The following is a 26,218-nucleotide window of genomic DNA, read 5'->3' as shown; positions in this document are numbered from 1 at the left end:
CTAATTGGAAAAACCTAAGTTTGCCAGAGGTTTTATTGACACTGTACTGCCTGCTTTTGCAGTTACTTGTTTTGTACTACTTTGTGTTAGGGAAAAGTTTATTTTGCTTTTTTTTGTGTGTGTGTTCGAAGTGAGTCTGGACATATTGCAGGATTGGAATGAGGAAATTATTCAGGTGTGGGTTTTTGCTGCAGTTGTATAAATTCATGTGAGTGGATCCTATAGTTAGTCTCATTTTTATGAGAATAATGATTAAGTTATTTATGAAGTATCAGTCTGAGATACCATGTGGCATCTATTTGGGCAAGATAATTACGTTTCTAAGCCCTTAAATGTAGATGTCAGCATATTTTTGTGGGATCTTATATAGTTACTGTTGCTACTATACACCTATAAACACTTATATGACACTTTTTATTTAATTTCTGCTTATTTGTAGCATGCTCTTAAGTTATAGCTCAGTCCTGAAGACCTCATTGAGGGCTTTATTCAGAGTAAGATCCCCACTGTAGTCAAAGCCTGCAGTTCTTCGTACCTGAGAGTGTCATGTCTGTACAGTTGGCCAGTGATTGTGCTGTGGTGGGCACTGGAGGAGATGTTTAGGAGAATCAGAATTAAACAGCATTTCTAAATAATTTAGTACGATTTCAAATTCAGAGAGAAGTTGTAGGCAAGTTAGAATCTGATGGGGATGCAGAAATTCTCTCAGCTGTGTGTGCCATGAAAGCTCAGATGAGTACACGTGCTTCAAATAGATTCTAATGCTGTTTTGATGAATAGCATAAAAATGATTGCAGAGGTTTTGAGCTGTGGCCTTCTAGAAGGGAGAGCAAGCAGGGCAGTCCTGGGCAGGAGGAGGGTTGTCTGGGGTGTCTGGCTGGATGTCAGAGAATCTGCACTGTTCATGCTGGGCTGGGCTTTTGTGTTTGCATTGGACAGCTGGAACTGCTGCACCAAAGCAAACAGCAGGCAGGGCTCCTGCTGGTTGTGTAGCACCAGGTCAGTAAATCACAATCCAAGGGCACTGGGAAATGTAGGTAGGTGATACCTGCATCTCATTAGCTGCTGCTGAATTATATTATGGAAAAGTGCTACATTTTTTTCCACAGAGTTTGCCTGATGGAGAAATATGTGGGGTTTTTTTCCAATAAATGAAGTAGCAGAATTACTGTGGAGTTCAGTGCCCAGATAAGAAATTTAGGAGGTGAAGCACAACACTTTTCATCATTTCTCTCTCCTTCCCCCCTGCCATGAATAAACAAATACTTGAGTGATAGAGAGAAAAGACTGGAGGAAAGCAAGCAGGATTGAAAAAGGAATGGGACTGAAATCCTTCACAGCAGCTAGCAAAGTAATGTTTTTGCCTTCAAGCCACAATAAGTACAATAGAGCTAAGTGAAAGAAATCAACAGTTTTCTATTTGAAAAGCACTCACTGGCAGAATAATAAATTTTAAAAAGACAGAATTAGATGGAAGAAAATCCTCAGTTTACAGCCAGAGGAAAAATTGTATTTATTTCCAGCAAGAGCCTAAATGTGGATCTGCCTTGAATAGAAATGCAGTGTTACTTTGGCTTCCTTAATGTACTTTATCAGGCACTTGGACAAGAGAGAATAAAGCTAAAGAGTAAGAGCCCTAAAAGAGTTGTTTTTGTGATTTTGCTGGGGATCAAGCATGGGCAGACTGTGATTAATCCTAACTGTCATGTCTTGGCACAAATAATGTGTAATAATTAAATTACATCAGTGAGTTTGCTGGTACTTTGAGTGAGAGATTTTGAAATGTCTAAAATACGACTGAAAGTGAAATTGTGTTTAATTGGTGCCATACAGTGAGTGAGTGAGAATATTACATAATCCCTGAGGCCAAGCTAATTTACTAACACATGGATTGTACATTCTAAGAACACAAGTGCTGGGAAAAAGATGCATGTGCTTTGCTGTTAGCATGAGAAATACAATAGATTCTAGTCTTCACTACAGAAGTTAAGCTAAGGAATTACCTCCCACTGCTGAATATGAGTTTCTTGAAAGAACAGCTCAGTTCTTGTTGGTGCAAGACATCAGTGCTTGACAATTCCTTGGATTTTGGGGTGCCATCAAAAGAGGTAGGGATTAAAGACATCCAGAAATGTCTTTTTCATTCAGAAAGAATGTTTCTTACCTGCTGGTGGTACCACCCCACCTACTTAGTATGGAATCAGTGTTGGGGTGTGTCACTGCACCTTGGGAATTAATATGGGGTTTGGGAGGTGGGGATAAAGAGAGTTTGAGAGCTTATTGAGAGATGAGGTTGAATATTGTCATTTTCCTGTGTTGAACAGTCATATAAGTTTCTTTGTTTTTAAAGAAGGAAAGCTGCAAACCCCTGCTCTCCCAGGGGGGTTCATCAGGGAATCACCTGGACTCTCATAAAGGCCAGCAAGTGCTTCAGAGTCATTAGATAAGAAGCCTCTGGGTATCAGCTGTTTGCAGAGCAGATAAAGTGTAAGAGGCAGGATTCCCTGGGACAGTGTCTGTCCTTGTCACCCACAGACTGTGTGTTCCTCACTCAGGTACAGCAGAACCAACTTCTGAGCTGGTTGTGCTGCCTCCCTGCCAGCAGGCTGTTCTCAGGCATTTTCCTGACAGTAGCAGTTGCAGGCCATGTCTGGAACTTACTTGAAGCTCTGGAGCATGCACAGTATGACTGGGGTTTTTTAGTGTTGTACTGCCCAATTTTTAAGTTCTGTGTGTTGACTGGATGCCATGGTGATACTCAGGGGTTTAAATCTTGACTAGACATGGGCATCTTTTCATAAGAAGAGAAAAGATCCCATCCTTGATGCTGTCTCAGTCTCCGTGCCAATTTTGAGCCCCTGATCTTAAAAAAGTGTATTTCTGAGCATTCCTGAGTAAACCAGTTATAAGTTCTTTTAAAAACTATTTGCAAAACACACAATTTTGTTTAATCCTAGTTTTTGGAAAAAACCAAAATTATTCTTGTGTTTATTTTCTTTGAAAAGAAATGTTCAGCTTGTTTCTAGTCCCTGGCAAGGAAATTTTCAGTGTGGGTTGTTAAGTTTTGGCAGAGCTATAGCTGTCTAAAAGCAACAGGGATATTATAGGAAAGCATTTGAAAATATTAGCCATTACTATAGTTACCAGCTCTGCTTGTATTTCTTTTGGGTTTTTTTAACTAAATTGTAACTTGAAATATTGCTGGGGATGAAATTGTATCAGGGCAAGTGGTCTCAAAGGTGGGTACACCAAGGTGCAGAGGAAGTAAAGCCCTAAGGGCAGCACTGCAGGTCAAGCCCAGGTCACAGAGCAACTTGAGTTCTTGGGAGATCCCCCAGGGATCCAGTTCCTGGGTGCTGCTCTTGGCACCTCCTGGTTCTCCCCAGCACAGTTCCAAGAGTAACACACATAATTAAACCCCTGGAGGAGGGGAAAAAAGGCAACACAGCAACACTTGTTGTTGAATTTCAAATTTATTAGAATGAAAGGAGTTAATTACCCTTGTCCCAGGAGATAATAGAGAACAGTGTATTCTGTGCTGCCTTTTTTGTGAGCGACATCATGGATAAAAAAGAAATACATGCAGTTGAAAGAGAGGGCTAATGAGTAAGTGTTTATTGCACAGATATAGTCTGGCTGTGTTAGCTGCTGTTTCAAGATCAGACATCTGTCCTTAAAATATTTTGCTGCTTGGAGGTTTTTTTCTTTACCTTGAAATAAAGCCAAGTTTTTCCTTCATAAAGGAGAACACTTGAATAAACACAACCTGAGTATAAAGCCAGTTGGGACTAGTCTGCTGGCAATGGCCAGAGTTCTTTTCACTTTGGGAATTATTAGAAAGACAGTGAATCTGACTCTCCCCTCTCAAGGGTCCCTCATCTGGTCTCTGTTCTTGACTTCTGTACTGTTAAGCAGCATGGAAGAGTCAGGGGTTTACAGGAATATTACACAGGGACACTTTTATATATTGTCACCTCTTTTTCAGAAAATGCTAAGTATTCTTTCTTTTAACCTTGAAATTGCAAAAGATGCAAGTGTTTGTTAAACACAGTATACTCATAGGGGCATTATTTATACATACCAAGCAGGTAAAACTTGTAAATCTCCTATTACAGAACAAGGACAGTTGAGAAGTCTGTGTGGCTTAGAAAGCTGAGGTTTGTGTATTCTGGGGGGCACTGTTGGAATTCAGTGAATTCCAATAACTATGAATTAGATTCTGAAGAATTTGGCACACTCTTTTTTCCCCTAAAAAATTGCTTCTCAAAGTTGGATTCTCTGTATGTTAGACCAGGACACAAGAGTTGTAGTGCTAGTAATGGCTGAAACCAGTTAGTTCTTTCCTTTGTCCTCAATTATACAAAATAATTCTTCACTGGGACCTCTTGCTTTCTAAGTTTGTGGACGTGAGGGAGTGTCTACATAATACAAAAAAACCCCTACCCTTTTTGGTATAATGAGAAAAAGCATTTGGAAATAAACCCCCCAAGGTTCAAGTAGACAAAACTAACTGCTGCATTTCCATTTCTTTTCTCATTCATCCAGTTTGTCATAAAACTTGCTGCACAATCCCTTCTTATGTAATCAGTGACACACAGAATGACAACTTTAGTTTCTCTATTTTTCAACCTTTCCTTTTGAAATATAAGAAAATGCTGTTGTCAAAATTCTTTTTCAAGTAAGGAAACAACTTTTTTTAATGTTCTGTCCTCCAATTCATCTTTGCTGAAAAAAAAATCCAAATATCTGATCCATATATAGGTCACTACCCAAAACAGGAACCTCAGGTTTACAGGAGCCTCAAATTAAACTTGTTTAAGTTGTTGTGGCAGGAGTTTTGTTCAAGCAGGATATAGCAAATACATGGTGACTATGTGGTGATTTTGGGCAATAAAGAAAAAAGTAAAATTCCTGAAATCTGATCTTCATTGCATTTATATCCATCTTCTAGTAATCTAGGAGGCATTGTGCTACATTCCTTTTAACTGTTTTCCCATTTTACAATAAGCTATCCTTTACAATAAGGTTTTCCCATTTTACAATAAGGTATATAAGGTTTGAAATTCAGATGACATTTGACATAACAAAACTTAAACTCAGATTTGTGTATTTGAACAGCTGTTGAGGCCACCGAGGAGATTCTCAGTAGTTCTCAGGTGCCCCTGGTTTATCTGCCTTGATTCTCCCCCTTTCACTGACAACCAAAGGAAATCACATCTGAAGTTGAGTTTGTGATTGTCTTTCCTATAGCACAAAAATGGTTTGAGAAATGTCTTGAATCGAACTGCAGCTCTTTGAACTGAAGTGCTCTGGGAAAAGAATTAGATTGGCTATCTCCAAGCCCAGGAAAGAATCCAAATGTTGTGGCTGTGACTTTTACAGGGCATTCCAAATGGATGATGCTTTGGCGAAAGATTTCACCTTTTAAAACTGCCTGCAGCTTTCATATCTATTTGGACCTGTCAAGATGTCAAAAAAAAAAAAAAAGAAGAACAAAGATCTTGAGAAATAGTTCCAGCAAAACAGGGAAATGGGGTTTGAGATCCAGAACTCTAAGTGATTTGAGGAAAGGTAGTAGCAGAAGGAGTTGCCTTCTGGAAACATTTTAGAGCAAACAATAGAGTAAGAGCAGTATGAGGGAGAGTGAACTCATAAATGATTGGGTCAGTTGTGAAGGTGGTGCAGTTTGCATTTGTTTGCAGGCACATCAGGCTTTTGCTTAGTGTGCCAAAATTAACCAAACCTTTAAGGAGAGACTGAGAAAACATTGTGATGTGGTTGTGGCTCTGCCTGCAGAGAGCCTGTAGTGACATTTAAAACAGGATTGGGCATCTGAAAAGTGCACATTCCTGAAAAACATCTTAAAAACAACTAGCTTTTTAAAAACTACTAGATGTAACAGCCTTCTGCATAGGCACTAAAGCAAGGGATATTCAAAGAATGGGATTAGAAGTAGTTTGTTCAAATGAACATAATGAATAAAAAAAAAAATCTTAATCCCAATTTAGATGTAAATTTTCCCAAATCTCTGTTATGTTTAGAAACCACTTCCAACTGTTACTAATCCACTCATGTATGAATAAATACTTTGTCATAATTTGTACTTCATATGACCTTGTGCTTGAGCATCTCACTTCACCTGTAATGGGTGTAGCTGTCTCAGTGCTTTTAAAAGGGGAATTGAGCTCACCCAATGTATTTAAGCTCTTTGAAGAGGTACATCAACAAAGTGGGACAAGGAAGATCTTACTTGGATTTCTCCAGCTTCTGTGGAAGTTCCCTTATTAAAGAAGTGAATTTGTGATGGGATAAGAGGAGAGATCATGCTGTAGATGAGTAACTGGTTAAGAGAAAAGCTCAAAGCATTAGCACATGTGGTTCTAAGGTTTCTTAATGGAAAAAGAATTATTTTTATTCCTGTGTCTTGGCTTAGGCTTACACTGTTCAGCACAATTAAAGGCAAGTCATCCACAGAAGAAAACACAGCCCCAAAATAAAAAACCCATAATGATAGTAAAGTAGTTTGTAATTCAGAAAAAAAAATTCAGATGTTTTTATGAACATACCAGCTCACTGTAAAATAGCAAAAAAGATAATCAGAAGTTAGGAATTAAAAAAGTGAAAGAACAGGTTGTTCAGTGTGTGTTTCTGTGTAAGGGTAGGGACAGATGGACAAACATACATGTGGTGCTTGTGCATCTCAGCTGCCTCCTCAGATGGGACCCATCAGAACTGCAGTTCAGGCATCAGAGATGACCAGGAAATGCAATAAAATAGGCAGGAAAATAGGCTGGAAAAACGATAACTTGGGTGAGGATGATGGAGTGAAGTCCATAAAACTTGAGAGTTCATGGGGAATGTGAAGAGGAAATGCTGGTCATTGCTGTTCTCAGTACAAGCTCTACAAGGCACTGGCAGAAGCTGCCTGGTGCTGTTCTCAAGAGGAGATGATGTGGAGGGTGGTGGATCTCACTGACAGAGGAACTGGGTCTGCTGCATTTCAGGAAGGAAGCTAAGCATGTTCCATAAAGGACTCCTAAATGATAGAAAGACATTACATTTGACTTAGGAAGTCTTTGGGCCTCAAATAAAAAATACAGCCTGGAAAAATATTCTGTCCAAATAGCATATATTTTTCCTAGGTTTAGGATCCCTCTTTTGCATCCATGTTTGATACCTTTGGTCTAACTTGCAAGGACTTGGTGTTTCTGTGTTCTTGAGTAGAGAGGAAGAGTTTTGGTGATGGAATCTAACCATTCAAAGGGCCTGATCATTGACTGCCTTGAGATTCCTTCTGAAGCTCTTCATACTCGGGTTTTTTTGCTACCCTGAATGTCTTCACATTAGCTAGAAAATACTGGGAGCCAGGAATTCCTGGTGCAAATGAAGGATGAAGTCATTATTGACAGGATGGTGAAGTTGAGCATACTCTTCTGAGGCAGGCATTAGGCCCCATTTTTTGCCTTATTTGTGTGCCAGTCAAAATAGAGAAATGTGTGCAGTTTTCCATTACTCAGGGACCTTGTCACTGATGGTTTGCACATTTTCTCTCTGATTAACAGAAGTAAAAATATTTGAAAGCTTGCAACATTGAAATAGGTCAAAATACTAAATACTTATACCTGACCATAAGTCTTGATCCTGCAAATATTAAGGAACTACTGAAAAATAAGAAAATACTAAAAATTTTCAAAGGGAATTTGTTTAAGTCTTTAGTGATAATGAGGTCTCATCACTGTGAATTCTAATATTTCTTACTTCTTCATGTCTACTCTGAGATGTTTAAAACAGCTTAGTTAAGTAGCAGCTTTAAAAAATCTTTAGGTTTCAGGAATAACTCTTTTTTGTAATACAAGCTGCTAAATCTGACCCGTTCAAACCCCATGAAGTCATACACAGGTAACTGAGAAAGGAACTTGGCACGTTCAGAGGCATTATCTAGAGCAAGATCATTCTTCAGTTTTGGATTTCTGTGAGAAACTGCTTCACTGTTGGCTGAAGAGGTTTGGAAGCCTAGAAAAAGGATATTGGTCTACAATTCTGAGTTACAGAAAAATCAGCATCCTAAGAGTTGGACTTTACCAACGAGGAGAACAGATAAATTATGAAGAACCAAATTCCCTGGTTTCTGGCTTCAAAAAATGCCACTCAAAACATAAATCTCATTGTCTGATAGTGTTTGAGCATGAAAAATATGTCCTGATTAGTCCCATATAAGAATCCTATTAAAACAAGTAAAAAGGAGGGCTGGTTTTAGTTAAGTGTTTTTTCAGAACTTTATTCTGTCCATCTTCAGATATGAGCTCTACAAGTAGGGGTGGTGTGCTGATACTACCTCATTCCATTTCTGTTACCACAAAATCACATTGTAAAAAGGAAATTCATCTCTGCAAATAATTTTCACAAGTAGGTGAAGATCATATAGCAGAGGAAACTTCCCACTGCAGCCAGTTGTATTTAGAACAAAGTTTTAGTGTGCTGTATAGTTATTTGGGCTAAACTCCTTTAAACCCAGGAACAGTAATGTTATTTTTTCTTTTAATCGAATGGGATGTTTTAAAGTGTGCATTGATGAATCTCAGCTTAGGACTTTGGCACAAACCTTACAGCAACACCGTGTTCAGAACCAAGCACTAGTTGAATCCAGTCCTTGCTGGTTGAGGAGCAAAGGTCTCTTTCAAGATAAATCTAAAAAGTCTGACAAATGATCAGGGCCTCGTGAGATCCTGCAGGGAAGTGATCTGCAGCTGTGGGGAGGCTTCCACAGAGAAATGTTCACAGGTGCTTGTGTTCATAGGAAATGGGTGTTCCTCTTTCTGCTGGTTGGGATACAGGCACACACTTGGAAGGAGCTTTTTATGCCATCACATTCTCTGCTCTTGTGGTCTCCTCCCTCTTGGATTCACACATTTCCTTCCCCTACAGCACTGATGTACAGCCAAAAATCCAGATGGCTGAATGGGAAATGGACTTTGTGCTTAACTCATGTAGCAGAGCCAGGGTACACTGCCTCCTTGCCTAAATTCTGCTCAACAGGAGTATGTAAAACTCCAGAACATTTAGATTCCATATGTTTTGCAGGGCATTTGTAAGAAGCTCCCCTTCCACCTTTGTGTTTTAAGGGCTATTATTTTCTATAGGACAGGCAGAATTTTAGTATTTTAGTACTGCAATCTTGTGGTGGTTTGAGACCCTCAAAAATCCAATTTCCAAGTCCAAGCCCCCCTCCCACAATTTGCTTCAGTGTGAGAGGGTTTTCAGACAAAACACAACTACTCAGCATTGTAAATACTTACAAGGTTTGTTTACATACATATATAGGTAACAACTATCTCTTCTACAATGAAATAACATATTTACATCAGATTAAATTTCTCTTTTTCTTCAACAAGAGTCCAAGAAGAAAAAAGTCCTTTTGTCACTTTTCAGGTCACAGTTCCTTCAAATTAGTTTCTGTGGTATTAGTTAGTGTCCTTTATTTTTAAGGCAGCAGGTTTGCAGAATTTATTAATCTCTTTTAATATACTCAATATCCTATCAAGCTAGTTGCATATAAAGTGATCTCTAACATATACGTTAAAAAATAGAGCTTTACAAGAATAAAATCTATTTAGTTTTGTTTATTTAAAAGTAGACAACTTGGACCTGTAAGTTTGAAAGATTTCTTTGCAAGCATCTCAGTTACAGCTGCATATATTATATAGTTTCTTTAAGAAGAGAAAGCAGTTGTATTTGTGTAAATAGATAAATTTTGTGGTTTTGGGTAAATCACCCATGTTGTTTAAATGGATGTTAGTTGGGGTGATACCATAGAACTATTCAGCACCAAGGATGGAGAAAATAGAACTGTATTGAATGGAGGCTTCCACTGCTGGCTGTGACATTGGAGATGGAGTGGCTGCTCTGCCACTTCTGATTTTTCCAAAGAAACAAATTGTACTCAAATGGACAATATGCCAGTCCATTTTTCCATCTCCTCTTCCTAAAGGGCAGGATAAAAACAGCATCAAAGAGGTCACCATGCCACAGAACTTCTGTTCAATCAGATACCTGCTGGGGCAGCAGTGCCTCTCTCACTGCTGTGTGGGAGAGGTGAGTGTTCCCCTGTAGGTGCTCAGGAGGCTGTTCTGAACTTCAGTCATAACTAAAACTATTTGTGGTCTCTTCCTGAGGTTGTCTTCAAACGCTGTTACTGCTTGTTTATGCTCCTTATGACGTTCATGAACCAGAAAGTAATAATGGTAGGTATTGTAAGAGTTCAGGAGAGAACTTAAAATGCAGTGTTTTGAGGCCAGCAGGGAGTTGGTGTGTTGTGTTCTGACACAGCCATACCTTTGGATAGATTATATTGTGTTTTACACTTGTTCTCTGAAGTATCAAGCTTTTGAAGAGAATTGTGGAGAGCCTGACCTGGGCAGGGTGCATTATTGCATCAGTAACACCGAGATATGATCAGGCTGCTGCTGACATGCATTAGCTCTGGCCACTCAGATGAGAGGTGTTTTAAAAAGGCATAGAACTAATATCAATTACAGAACTGTATTACTTTGTTTAACTGTTTCTTGTCATTGCCAACAAGGTCAAATTAGGCTAGATTTTATGAACCATTTCATGTATTTTCAGACTGCACTGTTAGTGATTCAGTATGTCTGTACATCCAAGCCCTGGCTGCATTTCTGAAGGCTTCAGCCTTCTGATCCACATCATAAACATACACTTTGTGTACAAATCCTGGGAAACAAGATACCATTCTTAAAGAATATAATGTGTGGAGTTGGTATCTGACCTTAGATATGAAATGGTTTTCTGCTTTGCCAGTTGAGTTGTATAAACAGAAGCATAGAGTTTGCTACTCTTGCTGAATCTTTGATATCAAGTAATCTGATATATTTGCAGCAGATCAATATATTCAAGCAGACATGAGTGCTTTGTTATATGTGATTTAGGAATACTTTTTTCAGATTAGATTTAGTCTGGTCTTGGACTAAAGCAGCTTTACTGTCCTTGTTGTTTTAAGTTTTCTGAAGTGAAAAAGCAATTAGTGCATTTCAGAGATGCACATACCATTTGAAGCTGTTGTACCTCTTGAGCTTTAGAACTTTCAGGGTATGGAGCTTCCAGTTGCAAATTCAATGTTTGGTTTAAAAAAAAAAAAACCAAACCCACAGTCTTTCAATTTCAGGTACTTTTTTTTTCTCTCACGGTATTCCCATCCTTTATGGAAAGGAGCAATCTGATCCCCTTGAAAGTGTGAACACCCAAAACTGAAGCCCCAGGATGCTGGATGTGCTTCTGAATGCTCTGGCAGCAGATATGTCTGGGAACAGACTGACCCAGGGTCCAGGCATGGTGAAATAAGTCTCCTTCTGTGTTAGGCTCATGTGCCGGTGGTTGGATTCAGTGCCCAGAGCCTCCTGGGAATGCTTAAGACAGATTTCTTCCTCCCCAGGCAGAGATGAGTGCTGATGACTGAACTGTGTGTGATCAAATGGGGAAAGGCCCACCAGCCTTGCCCTCCCCATGTGTGCTTTCCAATGGGATATTTGTGTCACGGTGAGGGATCTTCAGCTCCTCCACTGGTAATGCTGCCAACGCAGCCACCTCAAAACACTTGGGTAATAAAATCCTGTAATAAGCTCTTTGTAGAGTGGAGGGCTCAAAACTGAGTATTTATCTTGACTTTGATAAGGTGACAGCCAGAAATGTTCTGGTTCTATTTCAGCTTTTTGTTGCAGCAGCATCGCTGGAGATGGGGCAGATTTCACCCACCTTGCTGGGCTTTGTGTGAGGGAGAACTGCAGGTCCCACTTATAGAAACTTTCCTTAGAACAAAAATAACTTGAGAGAAGTTGTTTTGCAAAGTGCCAGAGGTATCAGTGTGAGATGCATGCTTTACATTTTTAATCCCCTTTTATTAGCTGTTACTAGTTGATATCTTTAAGGGCATCTTTTCACTTGATTACTTTTCCTGGATGGCTTTCCTTTTTCCATTGTAACAAGAATAAAACCTTTTTGCTCTCAGGTAATTTTCTAGCCAATAAGAAACCACTGAATGTCTTAGTGAAAGAGTCTTTATATGTCTTTATGTGAGTGGCTTTTTTTTTTCATTGAACCGGTGCATATCTAGATACTATAAATGTCATTTGAATTCTTAAGGTTGTAAAAAATGAATAGCTTGCTTCTTCTTGCTGTCTGAAATTTATCTGACAAAATGAAGTTCAACATAAAGCACAGATAGGTAATGAAACCAGCTATTGTGCAGGTAAGAAAATCTGTGATTGATTAAGTGGGCGACATCTGGATGTGACCAGAACCTATTCGTGAGGGGCTGTAAATAGCATCAAAGATTTGTGAGGGTTAGGGCTGTGGGCAGCAGGAAATATTTGAAAGCCAAAGCAGGATCAAATGTTTAGGTAAAAATTATGGTTATAGCTTACCACAAATCAAGTGAGAGCCATTAGAATGTTGTTTGTTATCCTGTGGTTGAATGTAAATTCTCAACATTGCTCCTTTGATTTGTAAAGCAAATGAGGGTTAGGTTGCAACCTGAAGACATGGGAGATGCTGAAGTGAGACAAGCAGGCCCTGCTGACTTTGTTGTGCTCTGCCTTTGGAGGTTTTCTGGAGGTACCTGTTGCTCCACAAAGCATAGCCTTGGTTCCTCACTGCTGAGCACCTTGTTTTGTTCCCACTGAAGAATGTGCACCACCAAACCTTGCACTTGTGTTTGTGCACAGAACTCCCTCCCACAGGGAAGTGCTCCAGCCCCTGGCTGTGTGCTGGCCTTTGCTCACTGTTCTGTTGGAATGCTACGGAGCACAAACATTTTGGCTCCCTCAGGGAACAGCAAAGCTGAAGGCAGTTCCTGGAAATCTGTATCATTCTTCTCATTTACAAATAGCTCTGGCAAGCGAGGGGTGCATTTGGTGGGAATCCTACTCCTGGTATGACTGGCATGTGCTGGCTGTTGCTCTCTAGCATCATTACATCTTCATTGGTGCCTCATTTAATACCTGCCATAGACAGATAGAAATGGAAGGAATTATATTTGTCTAATTTTAGGAGTTAAATTTATAAGTTCATGCTTGAAAGTCAAAGGTTTTAACAGTGGCCAGAGTAGTATTGTTATCCTCAGCTTCTTCACACATTGAGGAAAGAGCCACCCAGCCAATCTCCAGGCAACCTTGCTTAAGTTTTGGGGGGAAAAATAAAACAGAAAACTGGTGTCCTTCCTACTGGAGAGGAGACAGATTTATTGAAGACAAGAAACAAGGCTTGTGATGGGAGTATCAGAAACTGTCTGGGAAAACAATCTAAATCCACTAATGCCAACTGTAATTCTGAGAGATGAGGAGCCAAAGCTTTGAGATGCCAAAGCAGTATGTGCTTTGTTGTTACTAATCTGATGGACCTCCTGCCTGGAGGGGAAGGATTAAATGAGTAGCACGTCTGTGAGCTGCAGTTGAGTGAAATTAGTGAAGTTGGGACTTTCTTAATTTCTCTTGCAATGCCTTCTTTATCCAGGCTTCCTTGTATGAGTTCTTAAGGGGGAGCCTAGACTGTAAACACCAAGCTAAACCAAGTGTTTAAGGACTTAGTTAGTCCCTCTAGTCCCTCCAATATCATAAATGACTTTGTGGATAAACTAATACCTTCTGGAGTGCCACATCTTCATGTGATGTGTGTTGCCACAGAACCCCACAGACAGAGCTGCACCTTTGCTTTTGTAGCCAAGTACTTCACCAGTTCTGGTTTTCCCAGTGATTTACACACCATTAGGATCTCATTTTACTAATATTTACTCTCCATTTTTTCCCTAAGTTAAAGTGATTGATCTGAGAAAAAGATTATCACTTACATGCTGAAACAGTGTTGTTTTTTTTTTAATACTCTTTTCTCAACATTGTGCATGAAATGTTTCTAATCAAAGTGAGAAATGTAGAAAGCTCAAGCTGCTCAAACAGAGATTAAAACTCTTGTGTCTAATATATATCTGTGTTTGCATTAACTAACCTTGCTGGTGCTCATTTGTTTTTCCAATTTACTTGTTTGAATTTCTGTGTGTTTGGGGATTGTAGGGTCACATTCACTCCCTGCTGTGAGTTTGAGCTGTTGGACACAGCACACACTGATGTTGAGTTGGACACAGAACACACTGAGGGGGATTGATCTTCTCTGGGTATACCCTGAAGTGGGATAAGGTGGCTGAGTTTATGTCACTATAAGCTCCTGAAAGTTGGAGTTCTGAGTGAATACAGTGGTACTGGTGGTATAAAGGGACATCCTTTCTAGTTTTATTTCTCAATTATTTGCTTACATTGTCATTACTCTGAGAAAAAACCACTTCTTTTATAGTGTTGCTTTGTTGAAAATGAACAATGGGCTGTTCTTGACTAGCATCCTTGGCCTTTTTTAAAATTTTGAGTTTGTTGTTTTAACTTTTTTTCATTTCAGTGAGATGTCTGTGATACGAATTTGGCTCTGAAAGGGATGCTCAAGGCTTTCTTTTTTAGAAAAAGGAATCTGGTATTAAAAGAACAGTGAAAGGATCTTTCCTGTATGTTTGTCTTAGTTTAAAGATGGAACTATGAGGGCTGCTAGGGAGAAAATTGACTCCATGTCAGACAGACTCAATACACTAGTGCATAAATGAAACCTTAATTCTTGAATTATAAATGTATAAAGTAAATTATAATGTATATGAAGTATAAATGTAGATGTCTACTTCTAGACAGTTTTTATCAAGTTTACTGCCTGTTCTCCAGTGACTGGCTCAGAAAACTAATAGAGATGGAACTGGAATTAATAAGAGATTAGAAAGAACCATTGCTAGTTAGTGGTGCAACTTTGAATAGAAAATAAGAGAAGGAAGCAATGCAGATCATCTTAAAAGATGTAAAGTGGAAAAAATTGGTAACTGGTGTTGTTTTATTTTGATAATCAGTTAATTTTTTTTGTGGTTTCACATTTCTTGATATAATTTCCTGGTATTTTCACTTTTCTTGTTTTGGAGAAGGCAAAGTTGGAAGAGGGACTTGGTTAAGGAAAACAGGATAAAGAAGGGGAGTAAGGTTTATCTTTGACACATTTAGAAGCTTTTAATACTTTCTCTCCAAAAACATTCTGAAAGTCAATGCCTTGTACTGGGAGTCCAAAATTGGACATAGTATTCCATTTGAGGTTTTTCTTGTCAAATGGAGGACATAATCCCCTGCCTTCACCTTCCACCACCCCTCTGCTGGAACAGTCCATTGTGCAGTTGCTGTCTCTGCTGCAAGGGCACGTTGCTTGTTCACACCCAACTTGTTGTGCACAAGATCCCTGAGGTCTTTTACTGCAGAGCTACTTCCCAGCCTGTCCTGGTGCATGGAGTTATTCTGTCCAAGGCACAGAACTTTCCATTTCAACTTCCCTGCCCCTTCTGCCAGGCTGTCAGGACACCTCTGAGCAGCAATCCAGTCCTGCTTCCAGCATCTCCCTGCAGTTTGGTGCCACCTGTGCATTTGCTGCCAGCACACTCCTGTCTGAACATCCAGGTCACACAAGGAATGTTTAATAGTATTGCCTCCAGTATCCCTCCCAGAGAGAGGCCACTGGGAAGTGCCTGTCAGTTGGATTTTGGAGCAGGATCACTACCCATTAAGTCTGGCAATCCAGTGGTTTCCCACTCACCTTACTGTCCCCTTTCCCAGTCTGGATTTCTGCAGCGTGGCTTTGAGACCACTGGGACAGATGATGTTGAAGGCCTCACTGAACCCAAGGCACAGAACATCCCCTCCTCCACTTCCCTGCTGAACTCACTGAACCACAGCAGACAGCAGCTTGTTCAGGCACAACTGGACCTTGGTATGTCCAGGAGGGTTGTTCTCTTTTTCTTTTGTTGTTTTGGGGTTTTTTTGTCCTTCATGTGTTTGGAAATGACTTCCAGGAGGATCAGCTCTGCAGTCTCCTGAGGGCTGTTAGGGTGACCAACCTGCAACTGAATCTCAGGTCCTCCTCCTTGCCCTTAATGCAGATGGATGTGGCAGCTGCTTTTTGGGCACTCCCACCAACCACCATGACCTCACTGGGAAATCATCCAGCTCTGTTGGCACCCTTGGTTGCATCCTGTCTGATCCCAAAGATTTGTGTACATAAAAGTTCCTCAGGTGCTCCTAAACCTGATCTTTCTCATTCCCACAGATTCAGTGGGAGTGATTAATTTTACACAGAAGTTCAAGTGAATGAAAAAAAAAATATATATATATACTTCTGTTTGACACATTTAAGTCCAAAAGTCATTTAAACTTGCTAGTAAATTTTGTGTTGTGAAGACCATGGGATTGACATAATTCTACCCTGTCAAGTCCATAAAGAGCCTGACCCTTGTGACTTGGCAAATTTCCCATTGATGTCAACTTTGAAGTCAATGAGGATTCCTTTGGAGGGCAGACACCAGAATTTGGATTAAAACATTTGTTTATGATTGATAAATGAAGTCCACCTGGTGACCAGACAGGGAGAACATATGATGCAAGAAATAACAGTTTGAGAGGTTCTCCTTCATTTCAGTTTTGTACAACATTTGTATTTCAGATTAAAATACATCCCAAACCAAAAGAAATCTTTGGATTGACTGAGATATTTTAAGATCCTGTTACCAATAACAAAATGACAGCAGTTGTTATCATGTGATAAAGGCTCATTTGAAAAGAAGTGCAATACAAACTTTGTGTAGAGGTGTAAAAAATTAGCTTTTTGCCTTTTTTTTTTTTTTTTTTTTTTTTGCAAAGACCTTCTGCATTTTGATTTCACGAGGATTGTAAGTGCCACCTTGTGGACATCATTATTCTTGTATCTCATAGGATACAAGTGGTAAAGTAGAATAATAAAATTTAGTTTCAAAATCTGTGACAGAAGTTATTTATGTTTTCTTTGAGGATCGGGGGATTTTATTTATTTTCCAGTATTGTTAATTGATGTGCTGAAGTTGAAGAACATAATACCTTTGAGTTTCATGGCTGGGAATAAACCCAAACTCTACTAGTCTTGTTGTGGGGCTCTACTCCTTCATGATTTTTGCAGTTCTTGCTGGAATTCCTTTGTTGGTCACTCTCAGACCTTTCTCCTGAGTAAGACAGTGGTGGGATACACAGGAGTGAAATCCCAGATGTCTGGTGTTCTGACAGGCTCTTTTTGTTGTAATCCCTTGTCCTTGTGTGGAAGTGCCTTGGTAAAATGGTCCATGCCATTTCCTGAAGGAGCCCATGTCATTTTGGAGGGGTTGTGGTTTGTAGGGTTTTCTCTGTTGGCCATCCTGGTATTCCCTGTGTTTCTGGCAGCTGCATTCTGCTGGTGCTGGGACATCTCGTGGTGCTGGGCACATCAGCTGTGCCATGTTTCAGAGGGTTTGGGGAACTGTCTTGTCTCCCATACCCGAGCACCACGATGTGTAACAGCAAACCCCAACTCAGGCATTTCTGCAGTTTTCGGAAATAAAACCAGATTTTGTACTGAGGAATACAGAGTTTCTAGTTGTATGGAGCTAGTTTTCTGCTCTTTAATAAATTAAAGATATTGTCACCAAAGTAGATTAAGTATCTGCTGCTTATTTTGAAACTGTCTCTTGAGGATCTGGAGCTTCCTCTCCAACCAACTCCAGTTCCAACCTGTGTTCAGGAGTAAATCCCGTTGGTTTGTCTGTGTGCTGTTTAGCTGTCAACCATTCCAACTGCTTGTGCACATCACAAATTCCTGCTTATCTCCAGGCTATAATTAGGCCATAGCCAGTATCAAAATTCCAGGACATCAAATCTCTTCCTTGGCTTGCTGCTGAAGTGCTTTCTTATGTTGTCACAAAGCAGAAGCTGATTGATTTCATAGATAAGTTGGTTTTTAAACTGTTACAAAAAAATAACAGTGTTGTTTTTGTGAAAACACAGTTGCATTCCTGGTCAGTGAAGAAGTCTCCAAATTACCATCTCAGCTGCAGGGAAGGTGTTTTGTGGAGTGCACAAATGGTGACCACACCTGAGCTCCTGGGCCAACCCCAAATCTCCAGTGTGAGAGTTCACTTGTGTCCACTTTGTCACTGGTTGAATTATTAAGAGAACATCTTCCCATTCTGCTTGAGAGGCCTGGGAAGTAAAAGCATCTGACTTTATGTGGAGAAGATACCTGACATGGCAAGAAAAGCTTAGAAATTCAGGTAGAATACGGGAAACTGTTTATTAAAATGAGGATGATGGAATGTCAAATATGATTCTCTTAACAGAAGAACCATGAACAATGTAGGACAGGGGTTAAAAAGATAAGGCTCCAGCACTTGGTAGGTAAGATCAAAAATGATGGAAGAATTGTTGTTTACATGCTTTTATCACATTTCAACTTTAGCATGAGTGGATCTGGTATTTCCTTGATTTATCTGTTAACAACCTTAGATTTTTCCTTTTATCTGTTGCATTGTTGCTGTATTTTTAACTTATTATGACATCTTTCTGACTTTCAGCTTTAGTGTGATCATGAATGATTTCTTTGTGCTTAAAAAAAGCTTTGCTTTGGGGTAGACATGAATTTATTTAATTTACTTTGAACTGCTACATTTGTAGAATGATAGAATGGTTGGGGTTGGAAGGAACCTTAAAGATCATCTAGTTTCAACCTCCAAATTACATTTCATAAAATAGGTGATAGATTTCTGTTCTACTGGCTCATGTAATGTTTCATTCTTATTTGAATGAGAATGAGAAGTTCTTTTTTGGGATGTGCAAGTTAATCATAGAAGTAGATGATAGGTGTGCATCATAAAACTTCCTTAAGTCTGTAAATACAGACCAGCAAGATCAATGAACAGAAATGTTTTTGTAAAACAGGAGGGAGTGCATATACTGTAGAGACTTTTAAAGTGCAGTAACTTGGAAAGATTTTTTTTTTCTTGTTTGTGTCAAATCTGTAACCTCTTTTCTGCACTTTAATTTACATTATTTTAAATGCCTAGAGAAACGGTGGCTGCCCCATCCCTAGAACTGTTCAAGGCCAGGTTGGACAGGGCTTGGAGCAACCTGGGATAGTGGAAGATGTTCCTGCCCACGGCAGGGGGGTTGGCATGAGATGATCTTCAAGGTCCCTTCCAACTCAAACCATTCTATGATTGTAGGAAATGATTTATTTTGAATTATCCCGTCCAAGTGGGTGCTACTGACTGGGTTGAAGATTTTCTACTCAGTGAACTGGAGGATCCCTTCTCTAACTGTCAAGGTGTAGCATAAAGATTTCTGAGAAACCTCTTTTGGTGAGAATAGGCTGAGTGCTCAATTTTAGAGGAGATTAGGACAACACTTTATGTGTGAAGTAGTTCTGCTTTTGTGAAAAGCCCATTTTGAATCCTGCCATAATCATAGCTCTCCACCTCTTCTCTGGCTGGCAGCTGTGGGAACTGTGCTGTTAAGAGGTTCTTTCCTTTCAGCCAAGGAGGATGCAATCAGTGATGAACAATGCATTACTGTTCTAGTGTGTTCTTGTATTTTTGGTAGCAGGATGTAAAAACCTGTCAGCTAACTTTGAAACCCCGAGCCTATGAACCCTTTAGCTTTTCTGGCCTTTTCCCATAGGGATGAACAAAGGAAGACATTGCTGAAATGCTGATTCTCAAAATGGTTTCACAACTGATTGTTCTCTGAAAGTCATGCTATCCTTGGTTATTATGTCCAAAGTCTGCAGTTGTAAGATCTTGGAAAAAGAAATGTTACTTTATTTTGCAGAGCATTGGCTGTGACGACTATCTGGGTTCTGACAAGGTGATTGACAAGTGTGGAATATGTGGAGGGGACAACACTGCTTGCAAGGTGGTGTCTGGAGTTTTCAAACACACGCTAACAAATCTTGGCTACCACAAGATAGTGGAAATTCCTGAAGGAGCTACTAAAATCAACATTACTGAGATGTCAAAGAGCAACAACTATTTGGGTAAGTTGCATCTCAGGGAATGAAGCCTTCTTTGTGCTCTAGTGCAACTGGGTGGAGGTTATGCCAGGAAAGGCCTTCTGAGCAGCGTGCAATAGATGTCAAGAAGAGGAGGGAGAAGGGAAAAAAGTCATCAAACAGGTATTTTGATCAGAACTGTCTGTAATTCTCAGTTTTTCTTGCACAACAAACCCCACAGACCTGTTCCCATGTATCCCCTGTCCATCTGACCTGGCTTTGGTATTTCCTGTTAGTTGGTTCTGCTCTGGTGTTTTCCCTTCCTGCATCACTGCCCTTCTCTGAGCAGTCAGGAATCCAGCCAAGCATTGGTTGTTCATGTACATTGAATTGAGACTGCTTGAGGAGGAAAGAGCATCTTCTAATTGCCTAAAATTTCAGTTCTTTTAAAGTGAAAGAATGTAAAAATTGTATTGAGATAATTTGGTACTGAGGTGGCATTTGCAGAATCCAAGGTTATTTGTACACTTGTTTATTCTGAAGCAGGTTCTTAATTCAAAACCATACATCATCCTTGAATATTTATATTAACATAACACCTTGAGGTATATTTTTAGATGTGTGTAATGGGTTACAACTTAGAGATTATGTGCAGTTTATGCAGATCTGTGTCAGTCTTGTGTGCATTTATGAACTGTGGCTTTCCCTGTTGTCACCTGTCCTGTTCCCAAGTTACAAAGCCCTTGGTTTGTCTATATTTGTGCATGTTTTGGAGGCAATTCTGCTGAGTGGACTGGAGAGAGAAGAGTCAGTTCAGATTTATAAAACCTGCTCCTCACCCTTTACTTTCTCTTCACCTGTTAGTCCATCCTTAGATCTGTCTTACCAATTGCTAGAGCAGATAGTAAAATTGGTGTAGTCTTTGCTAAAACTGTACTGGAAGTTCCAAACCCCAGTATTCCTGTTGGACAGCTGCTTTATCTCACTTGTGGCTGGTGAGCATCTCAGCTGCTGCTCAGGTACAAGAAAGGAAAATGCTTGTTATGGAATGGCTTCTCTTCTCTTTTCTACTTTGTCCCCCTTAATTTCTGCTGGAGCTGTGCTGAGTTTTACAGGAACATTGCCTGTGCATGGGAGTTTATTGTGGGGAACAGTCTGAACTGTAACGTGAGCTCCATAATTGTACAAGGAAAGTGACCCTTCAAAAACTGAAGAAATAATGTAAACTACCCACAGTCCAAGAAAACCAAATGTCTGGACCTTTCGTAGGGTGGTCTTATCAGTTCTAATTGGTTTCATCCAAGTGAGTTTTTGATACATTATGTACCTAAATGCACTAGCATTCATTTGTTCATGCCAGCAGTTTGTATAACATCCATCAACACTAACTTGATTGATGATGAACTAAATCAATAATTCTCTCTAAAGAACTTCCCTAGATACTTGTACTCTTGGTAGAAAATGGGTGAGAACGGAGCTTACTTGGCAGTACAGTGAAAACAGTCATGTTACTAATGTATAAAATCATGGAGCTGAATGTAATTTTTCTGTCAGATTTATGTGCCAGCATCTAAAAACAGCTGGCAGAGAAATTCCCTTAACTATGTTAAAATGGCCTGAGCCACTTCAACATTTTTGGAATGGGCAGCACAGAAAGAAAGTAACATTTTTTGATTAAAAATAACCAGGCTGTTGGCCTGGTTCCCATGCTACTCCTTAACTGCTTATCCCCTGACCCCTTGGTTTATGCTATCATCTCTTTTCTTTCCTTGTTTTTTTCTTTTTGTTTTTTTTATCCATTTCATATGTTTTATTTTAAAGCTGCTGGTATGGATTTAGTCTGTTCAATTTGCCAGCTCGCTCGCCTGTTAGGAATTCTCGAGGATGTAATTCCAGCTAGAAGGACTCCAGCTGTTCTGCTTACATTGTTACACAATAAACTTGCTTTATTGAGGCAGGTGAGTTGCACCAGGACAGGAATGAACATGTTCCAGCAGATCAGAAAACTGAAACCACAGGCAGGTTTATCAAGCAATTTACTGGACGAGTGAAATGGTAACTGTGAGGTTGGGTTTTGGCATGTTGGTGGTCAGAAATTTCCCACTGATAAAGCAGCATTCAGAATATAGACATAGTGCACATGACAGTGGTAGAGCTGGGAAGCTTGAGAACTCAGGATCTGGTGTTTACTGTTTTCTTTATGTCTATGGTAATAAACAAAAGTCTTGAACTTTAAAAGTAATAATTTAAAAAATCCTTATCCTTAAGGTGTAGCAACAACAAGAAAAACAACCCAGCAGCCATTCCTTTAAGGATGTAGTTAAATACTTTGCAAAACTGAATTTTCTGGACCCTGTTCTGTCACGATCCAGTTGTAGCCAGCAGAGCTGCTTGTAAGCAACATTCCACTTGTTTCAAGGAGTGTAAGGTAGTTGCTTTTGGTTTTCCTTTCACTTTGTACATTTTATGGTTTCTTCAATGCAAAATCATAAGTTGGCTCAAGGTCACTGAGATTTATTTTTTTTTAGAAGACAACAGCAGATGTTTCTGGGAATTGGAGTTATCCTGTGTGTCTGTGTTTAGGAGATTGTCTTGGTTCCATGTGTTCCAATTTTTACAAAGCTCCACATCTTTTTACTGTTTTATCAAAAGCACCAACCAAGTGAGTAATCAGAAAAGTTTTGTTTTCACAAGGAGGTATTTCTGTAAAATCAAGAGGTGCTGGAAAAAGCAGGCAGGAATATAAGTATCAAACTCAGCTAAAAGTCATTCAAACATTTGAAAGCTTCCCCACACTGCTTTTGTGAACTTTTCTGTAGTAATCTATTGCTCATTGTTGCAGGGCTTGTGACCCTCATAAAAAGCACAGTCCTAATGATTCTGCTGAATATGATGGAGCTTCTTGAGGTTTGCTCATTTTAAGTACTGCATTTTTGGTTTTTGCACACAAGTTGGAGTGATTCCAGTATAAAATTTTTAAATTCTCTCTACTTGTAAATGATAAACTTCTGTCAAAAGAGAAAACATGACAGTGGTATATAAAGCTTTAAAGTATTTCTGGAACGTGTCATTATCTGGGTACTCAGAATATGCAGATTAAAGGAGACAGGCAACTTCAATGGTTGTTTAGCTGGTTTTTCATGTAGCTTTGTAATTAACTTTTCACAAAATCCCAGTTTTTGATAAATGAATTTCATATAACACAAACATATTTCCTTCCCTCCCTGCCCAAGTGCTCCAGTTCCTTTTAGGCTTTCCATTTCTTGCAGCTCTTCACTGCAGGAAGAGTGTTGATCTGATAGAGGAAAACATTTTAGCAGTCAGTTTGAGAATGAGTTGCAGCATTAACTAGTGTTTCTTAGTGAACCAAAATTAACTAACTAACAGAGCCATTGGGTGTATCTGAAATCCCCCAGGAAACATCTCATGTTTGTTTTCTAGTGTGTGTTTGTTCAGAAAGAAAGCAGTCCCGTTTGGAGTGCTGTATAATAGCTATTCATTCCTGTTAATAATGTATTCATCAGGCTGTATATTTACTCTAGTATTTTATTACAATTTAGGTTTAGACTCTCTAAAGTGTAAAGAAGGTTAGAGGCTGTGCAGTCCTGAGCTGTGTCAGAAGGATTTGCCTCTCAAAGCAGTTTTCAGCAACATTTTCTTACTGGCTGACACGTTAGACCCGTTGGTAACAGAACAGCTGACCTTGGACAGACTTTTCCATTGGCAAAGCACTTCTGTCACATGCTGGCCTTGTACAGAAAAGAGACAAAGACATACTTTTTATCCCACTGGTAATCATCAGCTGGCCAGTTCTCATACATGGATGTGGGAAGCTTGCCACTGAATTAAGTGGGGCCATAATACCTTCAGTGGGACCAGGATGTTACAGCACTTGTGCTGCAAAACATGTGGTTTTGAGTAGAAATACTTCATCATCTTTGGGATTGGGATTTGAGATAAGGGCAAAATTTAAGGCTAAATAACACGAATCTGAAGTGATTATTTGGAATGTGGGGGTTTTTGCCTTTTTTGTGTCTTGAGATTCTAATTTAAAGAAGCCGGTGGTTCTCCATATCCACAGCCTCAGCAGTAAGGCAATCTGGTGGGAAGGAGGTACCAGTAGTTAAAATTTAGCTTAATATGAGATTCAGAGATCCAATGGTTGAAAATGTGCTTGTTTTGGAATACACTTACACTGTATAATGAACTTGCTCTCGTTAAAGGAAGTTTACAGGACATGTAATCATGTCCTGTAACTCAAGGAACAGTTTGTTTCTGGGGCAGTTGTCCTGTGGCCTTGGGATCCAGTTCATCCAGCAGTCCTGGACACACAGTGCCACCAGTGCTGGCAGCTGGGGGGTGTGAGTGTCCCAGGAAAGGGAGGGGAGATCCAGCAGAGCTTTAGCAAGTCCCTTAACATTTTGTTTCTCACCTGAACACTGCTTGCTACAAAGATGGTTGTTCCACAGAGAAATTCATTTCATTGCTCATTGTAAAGCACATCACAGTTCCTGCAGGGAATATATTCTGTATTTCAGTTTTGGTTTTAGTGGAATTAAGCAATTTCAGCCACTAAATGAAATAAAGATATCTTTGGGTCTAATCCATTTCCCTCACTTTCTGTAAAATCATACTCTCCTATTGTAGCATCTTCTCTTGGCACATGCCAGTGTACAGTATTTATGATTAAAATAAGAGTTGCACATTAATATTTTTAAACAAAACTCCAAGAGTTGTAAATAGCACCTTTGTGAAAATTGGTGTCCCTGAACACCAGTATGGCTGTAAGAAATTTGTCATATGGAAAGAACAGGAGCTGATACTAATGAGGCTGTGAAAAGATGCTCAAAACCCACTTTCACTCCTTATTCCATGCAGCAGATAACATTCAGGCAGTACATTTCATGAGGAAATATTGTTAGCAACTCTAGAGGTTAAAATAACATTTTGAAATCAATTTAGAGATTCAAATTTACAGGAGATAAAGGAGTTAGTTTAGAACACTGGCAGAGAATTTGGATAAACAGTGTTAGAGGCACTGATGTATCACAGGTGATCATATGAAAAGTTTTATAATATAAGCAATTAACTCATTTCCTTCATATGGGGCTAAGAAGATCAATTAATACACTTCAAAATATACTTATTTCTTAATTACTGTTACTGATTTTATTTTAATTTTATTTTTATACAAGTTTACAAGTTTCTGTGCAAAAAAGTTGCAACAAATACTATATAGTAATATGGAGGAGAGGATACATGTTTGAGTTTTCAAGGACTTAAACATGGCATTTCTTCTGGTGTGTATTATTCATTGGGTGCATCCCTATCCGTGCCCTGGAGTTGGAGTGTTTCTCCTGCATCCACAGCTTACTGAAGGCAGCACTTAGAAAACATGTAATTACAATATCTGGATAAGAATAACTATTTTTTTTACCTTTTGTCCTTGGTCCTCTTGCCTGTTCTCTGCTGGAGTTCAACAACAAAGACATTTCTTTGTACAGCCAACAATGTGCTCCAAACTGTGGAGAAAAGATTTAAGGAAACACTTCTTAACTGAAATTCAGCACAGCAAGTTCAAACCATAAGGAAATTGCAGAGCAAATTATTAGTTAGAATCTCTGTGTAAACTTAAGCAGAACATTTTGAATAATATTCCTAAGAAATGCTTTTTATGATTGGGTATCCCAATGGAACTGCTGTGTCCTTGTTTCCTGAATGCTGAACTGAAGACTCAGGAAATATTACCCAAGAAGAGGAGCAAGTTGGGGTTTGGGGTTTTTTGTTTTGGGTGGTTTTTTTTTAATGTTTGCAAGATCAGGTATTCCTATAAAAACAAGATACTGGTAATATAAATTGAGAACTACTGGTTATTTGCTTCTGCCTTATCTTTTTTTCTCCACTCTCAGTCTTGTCCTTCAGTGCTTCAGATTCTACTTTTGGTCAAATATTTTCTGATTCTACAAGACTGGCCATTAATAGAAGCTTTAAAAATTTTTGGGCACCTCAAAACTTTCAATTCAATGTCAGTTTTAGAAGAGAGCTGATGAGCAGAGAAGATTCTAATTTTTTTCCACTTAATTCAGTTCAGTTAGCATTGGTTGCTCAGTTCTAGATACCTTGATTATCTGAATTAACAGTAATTTTAATAAATTGCTCTCTGTGTGGCCATACTTTAATTCAAAACTAACACAGGTCTGCTAAGAGCATTGTATTTCTCACCATGGATTTAAAAACAGCCTCACTGCTGAAGTGTCTGATCCTGACCTATCCAGGAAAGTGCTTTTCCATGACTGTTGTTTTATGCACAGAAGGTCAG

General features: G+C 39.3%; 1 protein-coding gene across 1 annotated transcript in view; it reads left to right on the top strand.

Annotated features, from left to right (window-relative positions):
• THSD4 (thrombospondin type 1 domain containing 4) overlaps positions 1 to 26,218 on the top strand; it is a 240,723-nt gene that overhangs the window by 166,804 nt on the left and 47,701 nt on the right. Inside the window, exon 7 of the mRNA XM_025894836.2 lies at positions 19,740 to 19,944. Within this exon, the coding sequence (XP_025750621.1) occupies positions 19,740 to 19,944 (205 nt within the window). The remainder of the gene's footprint in view (positions 1 to 19,739; positions 19,945 to 26,218) is intronic.

This window comes from Manacus vitellinus, unplaced genomic scaffold (genome assembly GCF_001715985.3).
Source record: "Manacus vitellinus isolate BGI_N305 unplaced genomic scaffold, ASM171598v3 scaffold_16_pilon, whole genome shotgun sequence".
In the NCBI taxonomy this organism is placed as follows: Eukaryota; Metazoa; Chordata; class Aves; order Passeriformes; family Pipridae; genus Manacus; species Manacus vitellinus.
The sequence above is the reverse complement of the archived record's forward strand: the minus strand, read 5'-3'. Positions and strand labels throughout refer to the sequence as shown.